The 19,215-nt window shown below is 34.9% G+C and overlaps 1 protein-coding gene across 1 annotated transcript in view; it reads left to right on the forward strand.

Moving 5' to 3' along the window:
- SPAG6 (sperm associated antigen 6) overlaps nucleotides 1-19,215 on the forward strand; it is a 77,451-nt gene that overhangs the window by 21,538 nt on the left and 36,698 nt on the right. Inside the window, exons 3-4 of the mRNA XM_052001411.1 lie at nucleotides 2,547-2,713; nucleotides 5,173-5,356. Of these exons, the coding sequence (XP_051857371.1) occupies nucleotides 2,547-2,713; nucleotides 5,173-5,356 (351 nt within the window). The remainder of the gene's footprint in view (nucleotides 1-2,546; nucleotides 2,714-5,172; nucleotides 5,357-19,215) is intronic.

Genomic DNA, 19,215 nt, shown 5'->3' on the forward strand with positions numbered 1-19,215 from the left:
TCAGAGAAGAAAGGTTTCATGGAGAAGATAACTCTTAAAAAAAAGGAAAGAAAGGTTCTGAAAGACAACATATAATGAAAAAATATAGGCAAACAGACCATTGAAAATAGGATACCAGAAATAGTCAAATCAGCATGTGTTGGGGAGTAGTGCAAAATAAGGCTGGAAAAATTGGAGTGTTTTTGTTCTGGTGATAACATATTTTACATTGAAATAAGGCAGGATGTCACAAATTTTGGGAACATTTCACATTTTTCTTTACAGAATATAGGAAGACAGAACATAGAGCTAGTCATTGATTGTGACTAGGTCATGTCAATATAAAAAAAATGATAGTTCCACTTGCATGAATTTATGTATTTAGTACTATACTAATCAAGATACCAAAGATATTTCTATACAGAATTAAAACAAAAAATAAGAAAAAAAATTTTGAGGCCAAAAAAATCTAAAACATGTAAGGAAATAACAAAAAATAAGGTAATAGTGATAAAATAACACTTTAAAAATTCAAATTATAAGGTAGTAATCATCAAAAGTATTTGGCTAAAAAAAAAAGAAAGGAAAAGTTGATTATGAAGACAGTAGATAAGCAAATATCAGATATAATCTGAATCAGTAACAATAGTGGCAAATTAATCCAAAAGTGTTAACTACTAGCAGAAAGCATTCTTTATCGATAAGAATTACAACTTATTTTTGCCCCAATTACCTCACAAAACAAACAAAAGATGTAATCTAATTATAATTATATGTTGCTATATGATGATAAGAGTAAATTAGTGGTTTTGAGGGGTTATCTTAACTTCACATTTTTCAGCTTTGCAAAGTTCAAATTTCTAATACAAGTTGGAAAAATGTAGCCATATAACAATGGATGTGACCTTGAACTTATACCTGGGTTAGCCTTGCCATTAGTTTTGCATGCCATTTCCTTTTTCCAGGCCTTAATTTTAAAAAAATTGGCTTCTAAAGTTTGTTCACATTCTACTATGATTATTTCATATAATATACAGATATCTATCTAAAGCTATTTTTCAAAAGTTATTTTCAATTTTTAAATAAACATGCAATCCTTATATATGAAAATGAAACTGCATGGGTGTTGAGCTGATATTCTAGGAGGGGTGATAGATTTACTTTATACCATTGCCATCTTCTTCCTTTATGACTATGGAGGTGGTCTCTGACTTCAGAACAGCTTAGGGAGACCTCATTTTGACCACATTCACACCAGGATCTAAGTAACAAAGGGAAAAGAGATCTAAAAATCAGATGTTGAGGATTAATTTCATGAAGTAATAAAATAAATAGAAATCATGAAAATGGTAGCTAAGTATTTCATCAAACACAAAAGAGATGTAACTAGTCTTTTTGCTTGGACAGTTCTGCAAATAAAATACACTTTTGCTAAACTTTTGCTAAAATTTCTCTCTCCCTTAAGACTCAATTCAAGACTTTATTTTCTTCATGAAACTTTATCTCATTTGTTTTTAAATGGCAATGACTTCTCTCCAGATTTTGCAGAGCCTTTTGTTTGGACATTGTTTTAAAATGTTCACATCCAGCATTGTACCATGATTCAGAATGTGCTTAATCCTTACTCCACACACCAAATATATTACAAACTCTGTGAGGAAAATTAGTTAAATTTCATTTGTATATCTTAGGACCTAGGATAATGTTTTGCATACAATATATTTCATATATAATAAGTGAATCAAAGTATAATGAATTTGTTGAGAGGATGATGGTATAATCAATGGAAATAGAATTCTTTATGAACAGAGCCATCTATATTGCAAAAATTTTGTGAAGACAAACTAATATATGTAGCTGAAAATACTGTAATGTAAATGTTAATTAATAATTTCTCAATTTCTCTACTCTCCCAAAGCATTGTTTTACACCAATCAATTAAATATTTATTGTGTGCTTAATATGTGCTTAGCATTATCCAAGGTGCTTTGTGGAATACAAAATAAATTAGGATCTGTTTTTCCCCCCCAGAAGGATATTAAAATTTGTTTAAAAAATAACATTAACAGACAAGACAATTAGAGTATAATATAAGCAAGTATATAATTAGGATCTAATTGTGTGGTACAGACCATGAGTCTTGATCAGTGTGGGTTGGAGTACTGACTTCCATTTATATAGCTACTTAAAGTTTATGAATTTTTCTCAACAGAATGTGAAGTAAGGAACTGAGACTTAGGGAGGAAGTGACTTGTTCATGATCATATAAGGTAATATCTAGTGGATAGTTTATTCCGGTTTAGGAAGTAAGGCTGAATTTGAGCTGGTCTTTGGCAGAGAGGCAGGACTTGGAAACGGTTTAATTCAATTTCTCATTCTAGGAAGCTAGAATTTTTCAAAAATACAGCTAGTTAGAAATTTGAAAATAGTCATTAGTTTTCAGTGGATACTAAATTTTTTTTCTTCAAAACAAGAGGTATCTTCTTCATATGATGGAACTACATATAAAAGAAAATTTTTTGCTCATGATGTGAACTTTCCTTCCCTCCTTTCCCAATATAACTCAGGTGTAATGTCTTTGCTGAGACCACTTCTCTTGGATGTTGTCCCAACTATTCAGCAGACCGCTGCCCTGGCTCTCGGGAGATTGGCTAATTATAATGATGACCTGGCAGAGGCTGTTGTGAAGGGAGACATTCTTCCACAGCTCGTTTATTCGTTGGCTGAACAGAATGTAAGGACTGTTACTTTTAAATAAGCAATGTATACCAGTGTTAAGACCATCACACATTTCTTTTACAGGCCCTGTTTACAGAGGATCCAAGTGCATATGGAGAATGAGTTGATAAAAATTGGAGGGTATTAGAATTCTTAGGTCACCACCACTTAGCCTTCTTTCTTCGGACCGTTAGTAATTGTCTTTGAGCATATAAAGACTGGAGGATGGGGAATCATTTTTCTCCATTACTATTGAGTGTTGTGAGGAAATGGTTTTAAATTGCTGTAGGAAGTTAGTGAAGTAGAACTTCCTGAGAGTGAGCAGTGAAAAAATGACTTTGTTGTGAGAGTATTGGAAGGCTTGGAGCAACCTGGGGAGCATGCAGTCTGGCTAAAGTCATCAGGGTTACGGAGGTAGGGCAACGAGGCAGCCAAAAGGGAGGAGATAGCACAGAATGATGGGGACAATGGGGGCTGCATATGCTGTGAGTAAGGGGGTGGGTCTACTGTTCCAGCCTGTCCTTCATCAGTAACAAGGGCAGATTTACTTGCTGATGATATAGAAGAGTGTCCCAGAATAGAGTATTAAATGACAGAGGTCCTTCTTCATCCTGTCTTCTTCCCATGTGTCTCTCCATTACTCTGAGTTCCTAGCCTCTATAACAATGGACAGCTTTCCCATGCATTAGAATCTAATTTGTTATATTCTTAAGCAGGATTATGGAGCCTGAGGATTCGTTTTCTCTGGGCATTTTCAAGAGTTGATCCCTATTTGTTTGAAATATGACTTCTAAATACAGATTGAAAAGATCTCTGAAGGGTGTTTTCTCTCTCCTCCCCTTACATGGGAAAGGAAAGGTGAAAGAGGCTTATTTTATTATATTGGTATCCCCCAAATTTGCCAAGTTAGAAGGAGAAAAGATCAGAAAGAACTGAAAAACAGAGATCTTTTCTATCGATATCTTCCATTTTGTCCAAATTCTGTGGCCTTTTTGAGGTCCTGTGTTTCCCCAGTTCTATTCCAGAGGACAATTCTGCGTAAAAGGGGACAAAAGGAAAATTAATAATGTTGGGATAGGGGAAAAAATGTAGAGGGGGATATAAGGTAGAATAGTTGTGTGAGCATTTCTGGTGTAATGGTGTGCTCCTTTGTTCTGAAAATTGTCAGCTGCAGAATATAAACACTGAAACCAAATGAACCAATTCTCATGTTATAAAATGTACTTCCAATTCTCACTTTCCAAGTTATTAGAAACTGAACAATGTTTTTCTATTTAAAACTTTTAAAAAACTGTCTTAAATATATATATACACACACACACACACATATGTATATATATATATATATATATATATATTCCACTAAAAAACCAGTAAGAATTCTTCTACTTATACCAATTACACTTCAAATTTAACTTATTTTGTCACACAATTAACATCATTAATTGATATGAAATTGATATGGAAAATCCAATTATCAATACCAACACTCCTTTAAACATATCAAAACATTTTGGTTCACATATTTTTTGGTACTAACATATCAAGAAAAGATCACAATGAATCAGGAACTGAAAAATAACTCAACAAAAATCTCAAAATGCTAGTAATATATATTTGATATTTAAAATTTCATGTCTACAGTTATTAGGTAAATAAAATTTTAGATATATGGCAATATTTTGTGCATTTTAAACATTTTAATTACAAAAATTTGAATCTGAAATGAAGTTGTAATTCAACTTTATTCATGAGAAGAAAACAAAATGCTATCATTATCACTACTTTTTGATACCAAATATTGTTTTCTAATTAAATATTATCTTCTCTATTAATTTTCATTTTTAAAATAGATTTAAATGTATATTTTTTAAATTTTGTTTTTATTTGGAATCCCCTGACTTTATGGACGAGGAAAATGAGGTTGAAAGTATTTAAATGACTCACCCTAAACAGAGTCAAGATTTGAACCCAGGTTCTCTGACTCCAAATCCAATGTCTGTTTCATTGTACTGCATTGTGTTCTGTCATATTGTCACATGCTGACAATTCACAAATCAGATCATGTATGAGCACCAGGAAGATTACTTTGGTACCAGTGAAAGGCTTGTCATACTTCCAGAACTAGCGGAGTGAACTCATTACTGTCAGTTAACATAGCTTATCCGCACATGCAAACAATCTGTTAGTTTCTTCTTATATTATTCAAATAAATATAATTTCATTTTATTAAAATGTTGGAAATACATTTTATGTCATAACCCATTTGCAAAAAGTAAAACAAAGTTAAAATATAAAAAGGAAAACTTAAATTTTTGTCTTTGCTTATTGAATGAGTCTGGCTTTAGTTGGAAAACTTTATATATATAATTGAAATTATTTTGCATATAATTTGCAGCATTGAAAAGTAAGTTCACTGTCTTTATTTTTGTGTTCTAATATGAAATTCTAATAAAATATATTTATATTCTTTAGCGTTTCTATAAGAAAGCAGCTGCATTTGTATTAAGAGCGGTTGGCAAACATTCTCCTCAGTTAGCACAAGCAATAGTTGATTGTGGAGCATTGGATACATTGGTCATATGCTTGGAAGATTTTGACCCTGGAGTAAAAGAAGCAGCAGCCTGGGCACTTGGATATATTGCAAGACACAATGGAGGTAATGAATTTTTTTTTAAAAAAAGATGATTTGTTGCATTACTAGAATTGCTTTGACTACTGTTGAATTAACCAGTGGTAGAACAATTGTAAGTTATCAAATAGTTGTATTATACATTCCAGTACTTATGTCAGCAAAGGTGTTTTTTGGGAGGAGTAAAGGTAAAAGATAAATTAAAAATTTGCTGACTTTTAGGATGACTTACAATAATGATTTCATCTGTTTGGCACTGAATTCTTTAGTCTCATTTACCCTATGCCTGGCAGCTATATAGAGGTTCTTATTGATATTTAATTTTTTAAAAAATAGTATTTAATTTTTCTCTCAGTTATTTACAAGAAAATTTTTACCATTTATTTTTACAAGATTGTGAGTTATAATTTTTCCCTTCCTCCTTTCTCCTTTCCCCCAAATGGTAAATAAATTGATAAAGATTATGCATCTGCTATCATGTAAACATATTTCTTTATTAGTCACAATTGTGAAAGAATAAACATCAAAAGAGCGGAAACCATGAAAAAGAATAAAGTAAATTAAAAATGTATGCTCCAATCTGCATTCAGAACCCATCAGTTCTTTATCTGGATATGAATAGTGTTTTCCTCCAGGAATCCTTTGTGCTTGTTTTGGATCATTTTGTTACTGAGAAGAGCTGAGTCATTCATAGCTGATCATCACATATTGTTGCTAATACCATGTACAATATTGCCCTGTTGCTGCTCATTTCACTTTGTATCAGTTTGTAAAAGTCCTTCCAGGTTTTTCTGAAATCTGCTTTTTCATCATTCCTTGTTACACAGTGGTGTTCCATTACATTGATGAGAATGAAGCTTCTTCAGCCACTTCCAGTTGATGGGCATCACCCCAATTTCTAATATTTTGCCACAGTGAAAAAGGTTGCCACAAACATTTTTGCACATGTAGGTCCTGCCCCTTTTTTAATGATCACTTTGGGATACAAACATAATCCTGATCTTGCTAGATCAAAGGATGTGTACAGATTGGTTGGGGTTAAATGACTTGCCCAGTGTCACACAGCTAGGAAGTATTGAGTGTCTGAGGTCACATTTGAACTCAGGTCTTCCTGACTCCAGGGCTGGTGCTCTGTCCCCTGTGCCATCTAGCTGCCCCTCTGCTTTCCTCCTAATTTTGGCTGCATTGGTTTTGTTTGTGCAAAAGTTTTTAATTTAATAGAATCAAAATTATCTGTTTTACATTTCATAATTCTATTTCATGTTTGGTTATGAACCTATAACTCACTTAATGTCTTCTATAAGAATTTGTATGCTATATCACTTGGTACATTTATGTTAGTATTGATAGTACTTCTTTGTCTATAGATGCACTTTCCTTTTTTTATGGGAAATTTCATCCCACTCAGATATAATTTTTGTGTATTTCTCTCATTCTTATTTTTCCTTCTCTCTCTTTTTTTCATTTTTTCCCTTTATCCTCTCACCCCTCAATAGTGTTTGGCTTCTGTCTACCACCTTCCTTGATCTGTCCTTTCTTCTATCATTCCTCCTCCTCCCAAACTTTATTTAATCTCCTGCCTTCCTGTTGGGTAAGATAGATTTCTATACTCAACTTATTTTGTGTATCATTCTCTCTGAACGAGTACTGGTGAGAGCAAGGTTTAAGTAAGCCAGTTGCCCACCTTCCCATCTTTCCATCTGCTGTAATAGATTTTTTTGTACTTCTTCATGTGAAATAATTCACCCCATTCTATCTGTCTCTTCCTTTTGCATGTAGTGTACTCCTTTCTCATCCCTTAATTATTTTTTTCACATCATTCCTTCAAATTCACCTTATACAACATTTGCATAAAGCAAGCAAATACAAAATATGTTTTAAAGTAATTTTTAGGGGGAGACAGTGCTAATACCTGGCAGTAAATAATCCTGTAATCAGGAAGTCTCATCAACCTGAACTTTAAGGAAATTCAAAATTCTGAGGAATGAAAGTGAAAAAGGAATACATTCCAAACATGAGGACCACTTGTACATACAGGCCAAACATGGAATTTTGCAAATGAAAAAGCCAGCAGGCCAATTTGACTTTTTGCAATGTGATAATATTAAAGAACGCTGGAAATTAGGTGGGATCAAATGGTGGAAAGCTTTAAAAGCCAAACCAAGTAATTTGTTTTATTCTAGAGGCAAATGAGGGAACCACAGGAGATATTTGAGTAGAAGTGGGATAAGTTGATTAGATAAATGTTTTAATATTTTCACTTTGGGAACATTGTGAAAGATAGGTTGTAGAGTGATGAACTTGAAAGCCAGAGAACAGAAGAAGCTGTTACAATAGTCTAGGTAAGGAGGTGTGAATGGAGAGCATCTCTCACATTGGAGACTGAAAAACATGATTGAATGTAAGAGGTGAAGGATAGTAGAAAATCAAGGATGATCCTAAGATGGACACATAAATGACTGAAAGAGTGGTGGAACCCTATTAGAAGTAGGAAACTTCTGAGGATGGATGATGAGTTTAGGGGAAAATGAGTTCTGCTTTGATTGTATTTGGGGCAAATTGGAGTAATATTGGAGATAAACTATTTACTCATTGATAACCTGAAGCATGGTCTGGGAAAGGGAAATTGTTTAACTTACAGCTATCCTACCATTTGAGAGAGGGATAGATTCCCACAAAGGATAGCCACTATCCACTCTTCCCTCCCCACCCCATTCCTTATGAATCTTGCTATTGGAGTTGGATATATGTTGAGCAGAGGACATGGAGGTGGGAAGGATATGCTGAAAGATACAATGTACTGAATGATAATCTAGAACAACAATCAGAAGAATTTTGGTGGCCAGAACAATAGTCTACATCAATAGGCGTGAAGTCTTGTATTTGTGTATTGTAAAACCAAATGTGCAAGTACATGATGAGGGAAATGTGGCTAGACAGTCATGTTTGTGAAAAAGATCTAGGAGTCTTAGTGGAGTGCAAGCTCAAGCAGAGCCAGCAATTTGATGTGACAGCCCAAAAAGGAACAGTGGTCTTAAGTTGTATTTGTCAACAATCATTTATTAAGCTCCCACTTTATACCAGGAACTGTGTTTAGCCCTGGGGCTACAAAAAGTCAAAAGATAATCCTTGCCCTGAAAGAACTCTTAATTTAATGCATTAGAAGAATCACAGGTCCAGGAAAAGGGGTTAAGGCCAGAACACAATTTTGGAGTCTTAGTGGGCTATAAGCTCAAACTGATCCAACAGTTTTATATTGTAGCAAGAGAAAAAAAAAAAAAAAAGGGGAAAAAAGTAAATTTGAGTGTAGGCCGAATTAGTAGAAGAATAGGTCCAGAATAATACTCTGACCAGATTATATTCTACCTGGAATATTTTCTCTATTTCTGAATGCTATATTTTAGGAAAGATATTGACAGATTCATAGGGAAGTTGAGAGGGGGAAAGTGGGAACTAAAAAGTACCATATGAAGATTGGTTGAAGGAACTAGAGATCTTTCACTTGGAGAAGAGACCTGGGGTTGGGGTCGGGAATAAAAGATGTCTTAGAATAGGTTTTGTCCTAGACAAATGATTTGACTTATTCAGCTTGACCCCAGAAGCCAAAAGAAGGCAAATGAGTGGGAGGTATTGAGATTAATTGTTGCTCAGTCCATGGTGAAGTGAGCCTTCCAAAAAATGAATGTTGCCTCCACAGAGAGTGAATGTCCTATTACTGGATGGTTTCAAGCAGAGCCCGCATGACCACTTGTTGCCTTTTTAGATCAAATAAACTGAAGGATTTTGACAGGAGTTGCATGCTAGGGTCCTGATTACGACAGCTCAAAAATATGGATGATGCTACGGTGGGTTTTGTTTTTGTGTGCCTGTGGATCTTATCCCAAGCGGAAAGTAGCATTAAGTGTTCGGGAGTGCTGTGCCAGAGAGCTTTGAGGAAGGCTCTCTCTGTGGAACAAAATAAAAACACACAGAGACACCTTCGGGCAGGCACCCACCGCATAGAACCCCTCCATTCCTCCCTCTTTAGAGGTCTGGGGCTAAATGATTACAGCTCGTAAATAGGCTCTGTCTTAGAGATCCCATTCCAATTTCCTGCTATAATCTGGCGCCCACATGGAATTCCCACTGTAATTTCAATATTTCACAGTAGTTAGGGGTCTGGGACCCAGAAGCTCCCAGAAGAGATTACTGCATAGATTTTTCAGAAGGAAAGGAAATTGTTATTCAGTAAGATAAAAAAGAGGACATCATTCACATTCACCCCAGCATGGATAGAGGATTTGCCTCCAAATAATCTGATTTTGTTCTTAATGGTTTCTCAAAAAGCAAGGGGGTGGGGTGTGTATTGGTCTATGATGGGATATTTTATTCAGGCCTCTTCACTTACTCATTAATAATGGCAAGAAAATGTTTGCATCCACAGCTGTAAATACCACAGATCCAGAAAAGGAGTTTATTGAACTGAATTGAGTGGAAAGGCACAGGAAACAATAACAGAATAGGTAGATCTCTAAGCCAGGAAATGGAATAATAAGTATTATCTAAAAGCCTTTCCCTTGATGTTTGAAAACCAAATATTTTTATAGTGACTTCTCTTTACAGATCCCAGAGCACTTGGCAAATAACGAAGGGAACAAAAACTGGAAAACCAGAAATCTTGAGTTTCATTTCCAGCATTGTATGATGTGAGCAAGTCATTAAGTCTCTAGGATTGAGTTACCAAGTCTCAAGTGATCGAAGAATATATGCTTTGTAGAAATAGTCTGGTGACCAATAAGCCATTCTTTTTAAGTTTACACCAATTCCCTGGAGAGAAGATAACAAACGTGGTGATAAATATCTGCAGTGGTACTTCTGGTACCCGGACATTGCCTTCTCCCAAGGCCAAACTCCCTCTGGTTTCTACCAGTGCTCCTGCTTTAGGGAGAAGGCTTGTGTTATTCCGACATGAAGGGATGGGCTAAGAGTAGGGTAAGAGAGAATGAAGACGCTCTGGCTTTGTACTTCTGGTTATAGCCGGCCCACCATTTGGGGGGATCGGAGCACCAGAGGGACCACATTCTGAAACTCCTTCGGCTGCTCGGGTGCTTCTGTCTTGGCAACGTCTCCAAAATCTAGGCCCTATTTATAGGCACAGCAGCTTTCAAGGGGGAAGGGTGCTCTAGGGAATGCTTCGTCTGTTCCTCTCTAGACTCAGGCACTGGTTGGAAAGGGAATGAGAAATGGGGTGAGAAGAATAACTTGGCCAGAGGTGTGGGAAAAGATGTAGGACAATCAAAAACATCCATGTACATTTTTTTTTTTCACCTTTTGCTTTGAAAGATAGCCTGGCCCACAGAGGAAAGCTGGAGTTGTGATGGTTTTCCCATGGGTTATATTTATATAGTGTTTTTATACTCTGGGGCTGATTTTGCTAATGGATGTCATTGTTATATTATAGAGAAGAAAGCTGAAATAAAGTGATGTGTTCTGGGTCACACAACAACTTATAATGAAATTCTTTGTCGGGTTTTCAAACTTTCTAAGAGCTTCTGTGTTTCCTTTCTAGGGTGAAAAGGAACATCTCTATAATATTTGCTGATTTGTGCACTCTGTCTCTGTTTCTGTCTTTCCTGTCTCTCTCATTTTTTCTCTATCTGTTTCTATCTCTCCTGCTTTTCTCACTTTTTCTATCTCTTTGTCTCTCACTCTGTTTCTGTTTCTATCTCTTTTTCTCTGTCTCTCTGTCTCGGGTTCTATCTCTTTCTGTCTCTGATTTTTTCTGTCTCTATTCCTCTGTGTTTCTGTCTCTGTATCTATCTCTCTGTTTCTGTCTGTTTCTGTCTGTCTCTTTGTCCCTCAGTCTTTGTCTTTGTTTCTATCTCTTTGTCTGTCTCTCATTCTTTTTCTGTCTCTATTCCTTTATCTCTCTCTGTTTCCATCTGTTTCCCTCTCATTCTTTCTGTCTCCTTCTCTGTCTGTCTGTCTCTCTCTGAGAATCTGAAAATCCTATTGAATAATGCTGTTTCTAATTCCTGCTGATTGGTTTCCACATGCGAGAACACTCCTCATCCTACAGACACATTTCAAAACCCACTGAAGTCTCACTAGGTATTAGAGATCAAATGGAAAATCCCATGTCAGCCAAATAGGAGCCAATAAAATTGGGAGATAACAATGGTATTTGCGGAGTGTGGAATGTTTTGAATATTTCTCATTGACTACATTCTGTGCACTTAGAATGGAGAGAGAAAGGGAGGAACTGCCTCTGCCCCATGGCTACCGAGAGGAAACCAGCATGGTATAATGAAAATACTGAATTTGGTAACAGGGAACCTGATCCTTGTGATCTAAGTGACCTTGGATAATTCATTTGCCCTTGCTTTATCTGTGAAATGAAGAGGTGAGGTTATCTAGAAGGATTTTATAGCTCTGAAATTTTATAATCCTAGGAGATAAAGTACAGCAGAATAGTTTAAGAATAATTTGGCTCTTTCACCTTCTCCTTGAATGATACATAAAGAAGAGTAATAGCACTTAAACTATTTACAATCTTATTCCTCACACATTCAGATACCAAGGGCTTACATCAGATGGAAGAGGAAAATAAGAGGGAATCGCTTTTTTCCCCAAGTCTTTAGGGATAATTGTTGTTTTTCCTTCATTTTTGAAGAGGATTAATGACATTGAAGGGAAAGCCTTCACATAAGAGATGCTAACATTGTTTGAATACCCATTTCTCAGAGGGACATAGGAATAAAAGTCAGGCATAGATCTGATTATGTTGGCAGAAAGGGAATAACAACCACAACATTATTCATATGGTTCCTGCTTGTGCTGAGTGTGTTACAAATAGGTTCCCATTTGATCTTCACAGCTCTGAAATGTAGATACTATTATTATTTCCATTTTATTACTGAGGAAACTGAGGTAAACAGGTTGTGATTTGTCTAGAGTTGGAATAATGAGTGAGGCAATGAGAAAAATAAAATAGGAGATTGTGATCAGTGGGAGAAGGGAGAGATTCCAGAGTTCAAGATTAAAGAATTGCTATTTGCTTACCTTTGTGACTTGATTTTAACATCTCGGGTCTTTAATTTCTGCTTCCAAAAGATAAGGGACTGGACTTTTGAAGGCTTATAAGGTTCTCTCTAGCTCAGTTATGTCCAAAAAAAAAATCTATTATCAGAAAAAGACCAATCTGTATAAAACATTTATAGGAGTTCTTTTGGTGGAGGCAAGAAATTGGAAATTGAGGGGATGCCCATCAACTAGGAATGGCTGAATACATTGTGGTATGTGAATGTAATGGAGTACTATTGTGCCATAAGAAATGATGAGCAGGCAGATGCCAGAAAAACTTGGGAAGACTTAATACGAATTGATGCTTGGTGAAGTGAACAGAACCAGGACATTGTACACAAAGTAACAGCAACATTGTGTAATGATCAACTTTGATAGACTAACTCTTCTCAGGAAAATGGTGAATTAAGACAATTCCAAAAGGTTAATGACAGAAAAAGCTATCCACATCTGGAAACCAAAAAACAACTAAAAACCTTTGGACTCTAAATGCAGATTGAAGCATACTATTTTCAGCCTTTTTTTTTCTTGCTTTCCCCCTTTTGTTGTGATTTTTCTTTCACAACCCAGGACTAATGTGGAAATGTCTAATATGATTATACATTTATAATTTACATCAGAGTGCTTGCTAGCTTGGGAAGGGGGAAAGGAAGGAGGGAGAAAGAAGAAAAATTGGAACTCAGAATTTTATAAAAGTGAATGATGAAAACTAGGTGGAATTGGGAAAAAATAAAATACTATTAAGAGGACGAAGGAAAAAGCATCTATTATCGTCCTTCAAAACCCAACCCTTCTCTAAACTTCTCAATTTTTATCTAGATCATCACCATCCTTTTATCCATTCAGGTTCAAAACTTTGAAACCATTTTCTCTTACCCTGTGCCCCAATACAATATTATTTTCCACATTTTTTGATTCTATAGCTTCTCAACAACTCACATCCAACCCCCTTTCTCTACTCCTAGGATTACCACTGTAGCTCAGAGCCTCATTACCTTTAATCACTCTCCTGACTGGGCTGCTAGCTTCTATTCTCTCCCTTCTCTAATCCTCAAAGTTGCCAAAATGATCTTCCTAAAGCACAAGTCTGATCATGTGCTTTGCACTCTTTAAAAGTATAAAGTGGCCCCCTGTCACTTCCAGGATAAAAAAACATAAACTACTTAACTTCTGAAGCTTGAGTGTTTTCCAATCTTGTTTCAGATTATTTTTTTAAAGTCTTATTTTATATTCTTTGGTATTCTCTATTTTAGCCAAACTCATTCATCACCTTGCTCTTCCTTCAGGCTTTAGCCCTGCCCTCCTTTCCTAGAATACATTCCCTGCCTCTGAATTCCTAGCCTCATTCAAACTTCCAGCCACACACCATGGGAAGTCTTCCTGATTCCCTTGGTGGTTTATATTCTCTCAGAAGAGTGTTGTTTTTAGGGTTTACATGTTTACATGTTGTATTCTGCCCTTGGAATGAATGGAAGCTTCTTGAGGATAGAGGGAGTTATTTGTCTTTGACTTAGTAGGCAGTCAATTCGAAGCTTATTGGATTTTTTATTCAGTCATTTCCTTTTCCTTTTGTATTTCTTTGATTCTGTTATAGTTCTAAATAAACAGTAAATTATTAACAAGCATGCATATGAAATATGATTTTTCTAGACAGCAGCATCTCTGTTATATTACCTTTTTAAAAGAACTTGGAGAACATATGTACAGTGTTGATTTAAAAAAAAAACCTGAAATGTAAAATGTAAAGGAGATAAAAAGGTCCACAAGATGGCAAATTGATCTTTATCCTTCCCTGCTCTGACCTTGTCTTCCCCTATTAGTAAATTCCAGTGGCTACATCTAGTTTCTATTATTCCTAGCACAAGATACTTCATCCCTTGACACATTGCATTTTCTTTCACTGGCTGCCTCATGCTTGGAATTTTCTTCTCATCTCAGTTTCTTGGATGCCTTCTTTTAAGTTCCAGCTAAAATTCCACCTTCTGTAAGAAGCCTTTTTTATTCTCTTTTATTAATACCTAGTACCTTTCCTCTACTGATTACCTACAATTCATCCTATATATTTTATACATCATTGTACTTTCTCTCCATTAAACTGTGAGCTCCTTGAAAGCAGGAACTGCTTTTTTTTGCCTTTCTTTGTAACCCCTCTCCTTAGCACAGTATCTAACACATAGTAGGCAGTAACTTGATGATAGTGTTTTACAAACCTGGAATTACCTGATTGATCATCTCTCTGGCGATTGGTTTATCAGCCAAGTTTTCAGTAAGTTGATCGGTTTTAGCCGGTATCTGACAGTCATCTTGAGCAGCAAATGAAATGTGTTGTTCACAGCTGATAGATGGTGAAATGAGGAAGTTGCACTGTGTGTTTGCCTACAGTGAATCACATTTTCCTTTGGGCAACCCCCAGTAAGGCTTTGGGAAATTCCTCGTGTTCCGAGGGACACTTGGGGAAACATCAGTTTTCACTCTATCTATATTCCCCAGGATTATCATGACATTTAGACCATATTCTACATCAAAAAGACACATTTAGAAATGAATGGACAGAATTAAATCAAATATAGATCTAGAATAGAAGTTTTCCTAGGACAAGAGCACCTTCACTCCAAAAAAAAAAACATATAAACTTGAATTATTTCCATACATACATATGCTATATGAAGATTTTTCTCAGTTGGGCATATTTGGTCAGTGCTCAGTTATCTTTATCTATTATTCAGCTACCTTTATCTACTTCCTAGTGAGACTTACAGGAAGAAAAAGAACCATTCTTAGCTCAGAAAGTCCCACCATGGGATCTACTTTGGGAAAATCCCATAGAGAAAATTACTCTTTGGGGCCAACTAGAGATTTTTCTATCTATCTAAAATAAAACTATAAGGTAGACATCTTTTGACATAATTTATATATGCATATTGGTGATGTATGAGGCATTTCAGATAATATTAGTAAGTATCCACTTTTTCTTTTTGCTTTTTTCTTTGCTTTTGTCATCAAGGCATTTATTTTGTGTGTCAGCTTATTTGGGGATGTGTTAAAGTGGAATCCAAAGCTAAATACCAAATTAGCATCTCTTATTATTTGCTTTAAAGTTCTACCTTAAGAACTAAACTAGGAATGAGCTCTCCCAAGTATGCCTCTTTACTTTTTCTTTGAGCAATTCCGGGTTGATTTTATAAAGAAGTGGTTTATAATGTTATTGCATTTGCCTCTGCTGATCCTGATTTTTCACTTGGGCTGTGATTTTTCCAAGTGAATGTGATAACATTTTACCAATCAATTTTAAAGGATCTGACCATCAAACCAATCATCTTAAAGAGTTAAATCCCTGAAAAAAAATTAAACACATACAAAACAAATTTCTTTATAATTTCAATTATGTCTAATAACAAGGGACTGGTATGTTCAAGCTACAGTGAATTACACAAATTTTATTTAATTATCATTATGCATTATTAAATCAAAATATGATCACTTTCATTTTGGAAGTAATGAAAAACAATTAGATTAGTTTTTAAGGAATTTTGATTATCTGAACCATATCTTTTGGGGAAAAAAATACATTTTGCCCATCACAGAAAGCATCAGGCCAGAACACTGATTTACATTTCTTGTTCTAAATGGTGACCAGATTTTTAAATGTCTATATGTGTTAAAGCCATATGAAAAAAATTGACCCATCTTTCAATTGGCAGATGGAAACTTCCCAAGTACAAAAAAAAAAAAAAATTACTCATGAATGGAAAAATACCAAAATTAAACATAACTTTTGTAGGATTAGAAACAGTTTGTTTTTTTTTTTTAAAGACAGCTAATTACATTTTGAGTTAACAATAAAAAGCAATAAAATAATAAAAGTTTTAAAAATCTGTCAGTAACCATTTTGTAAAACTATATTCACTTATTATTGTGGTATTATTCATATTTTTCTCATTTTATATAGGCTTATAGATTCCTAAGTTAGAACATTTATCTTTAGAATGATCTTTTCTTTTGACTCTTTTGAACAGATCACTTATCTGTTCCTTTCCTAGTCTTTTTCTTATAGTTACTTAGGCAAAGATTAAGCAAAGTATGCTTTCCTCCCTCCCTCTCCTTGGGTCAATTTTTAGCCTTCAATTTATTAATATTCTTAAAACATTAACATGCTTCCAGAACCAAAACAGAGTTTCGCTATCTTTTTTCACTTATGTCTTAAATCCTGGCCAACTAAAGAATAATTGCAAGGCATTCTATTGGATTCTGGAGGAGCAGGGTGAATACAAAAGCAAAAATGAGTGGAATTGCCCTCAACAAGTGTATATTCTATTGAGCTTTTAGAACTTAAAACAATTTATGGAGGTTCAATAAGCTCCCACACAAATTATAAAAGTATTGTACTTTTTGTATTAAAGAAAACAGTAGCTATATTAGGGACTAAGGAAGGAAAAATACTCAAGGCATATTTTTTCTCCTATTATACATATTCAAAGAGCCATATCTGTGTAAGTTCCATCATTTTCTAGGGGAATTATAGATGTTATCAGAAGGATTAAAAAAAAAAAGATGAGGAAAACAAAAGAGGAGTGTGATTAGCTGATCTTTGTGTCTGATGTCACAGTCCCCAGAGGAGGCTGGCTCAGTTTTGCTGCTCAACAATGAGCCATTCATGGGGCAGAAAGGCACCAGTTATTCCTTTACTGGCATGGTCTAGTATCAAATCTGAACACTGTACGTTCACTTGTCTGCAAGCTTGCAATGAGCAGCTTGCATATTTCCTATCCTTTCTGGGTAAATAAGATACGATTCAAATAACTTGTCTTTATTACTAATAATGTACAATTATTAAAATAAATAATTTTTTGTTTTTTAGGATAAATAATACCTTTTCAAAGATAGTAAGGATTTACTGATTTAGAGGATTAAGGGAAAAGATGAAAAACTAAAGAGAAAGAATGCTTCTGCTTTATATCAAGTAATAGATTAGATTAAAAATGACTAATTATGCCTTTACTTTTTTATCCACATAGGAGATGCAATTCTCCCTAATTGTTTAAAAAAAAAACCAAACAAATGTCAGTGATCTTATATGCTATGAGAATGTTTCTTTTTCTTGATGTAATAAATCTTTATATTCTTACTCCTTTTCTTGTTTATTTCAGTAATTATCTTTAGACCTATCATAATAATATTTTACACTTATGAGATTCTTTGTGATTTACAAAGTATTTCATGTTATTAAGTTATTTGAACCTTGAAGCAGCCCTGTAAATATAGGATGAATATTATTGTTGCTCCTTTACATAAAAATAAAGTTCAAAGGATAATTGGGTTCCCTAAATTAGTGGAACCCCAAAGAGGCCTTACAAGGATGTGAATCTGAGTACTCCAAAGTTCAGGACTTTTTCCACTTTATCTCTCTGCTTTTCATTTTGAAGAAAAGCTATATTTTAAAAGGAAATAATAATTTGGTGGTTTGCCTATAATTTAAAATAATAAATGTCTAATATCTTTATCAACATTATTCATGAGTTCATCTTTCACTGCTTTTTTTGCCTAAGGCATCCAAGCTAGAATATGCTTGAACACCAAGGATTACTCTTTTCTCTTAAAAGTCTGCATCAGATAAGGAGGCTGATGAAACATGATGTGGCTTTTCTAGCCTTTACTTGATCATCTCCCATAAAGGGGCCTCCCTATTTCTATAAGGCAATTCAATCCCACTTTTGGACTACTCTAAATGTTAGGAATAAATACCATCGTGTTTATATAACATTTCACTGGCAAAATTCCCTTCTCAGAATTACATGAAGTAGATAGCTCAAGAATTATCATCACTATTTTATAAATAATGGAGAAACTGGAGCTACTGTGTTGTTACTACATAAGACTTGAACTCATGTTATCCTGACTCCAAATTTAACACTTTTTTTTTCTGCTAGGATTCAGTGATGTCTAATACCATACAGTATAAAAGAATATGTCCTTTTTGGATTCAAATATATTATTTGATCAGTTTAGGGAATTCCTAATTTGTTAAATCTTTCCTGCTATAGGGATAAACAATTTATCTATAATCTACAGTTTTAGAGAGTTGCCTGGGGAACTGAGAGGCTGAATGATTTGTTCAGTCAATCAATTAACAAAGATCTAATCTTTTAGGTGCCAGGGATTGTACTAGAAAAACCAGTTAGTCCCTGTTTGTGATGCTAGCAGGGAGAGATGACATGCATATAGTATATACACACACACAGGAATCATATATACATAGATATACATAAAAACACACATACACACACATACATGCATATCCAATAGAGGTAATTCTGGAAAGAAGGCATTTAACAGGAAAGATTTCATGCAGAAAGCAATTCTTTAGCTGAGTCTTGTTGGAATCTGAGGATAATGATGTGAGAGACATGGAGATAGTAATAGATTTTGGCAATTGGGATTGGACATGGGGAGCGAGTGAAGGTGAGACTGATATACAAAGTCACAGACATCGGTAATTGTCTAATAAGTAACAGGGTCAAGTACTGGAGCCTGGCTCTTCCTGATGCGAAAGCTGGCCGCCTTTCTGTTCCTTCATGGTGCCATTAAATGACACACACACACATAGATACACAAGAAACACAATGACAGTGGAGAGATTTTCAAATTGTGGTCCAGGGACACGTAAGGATCTCTGAGACTATCAGGAGGTCAATAAGGTCAAACCTGTTTTCATCATAATGTAATATATTTTAATTTTTAATTTTATTAATAATTCACATAAAAAATGTGAATTTTTCCCCCAAAGGGGAGGGAGGAATGCTTAATAATTTTTAGGAATAAAAAAG

Source organism: Antechinus flavipes, chromosome 5 (assembly GCF_016432865.1).
Source record: "Antechinus flavipes isolate AdamAnt ecotype Samford, QLD, Australia chromosome 5, AdamAnt_v2, whole genome shotgun sequence".
Lineage (NCBI taxonomy): Eukaryota > Metazoa > Chordata > Mammalia > Dasyuromorphia > Dasyuridae > Antechinus > Antechinus flavipes.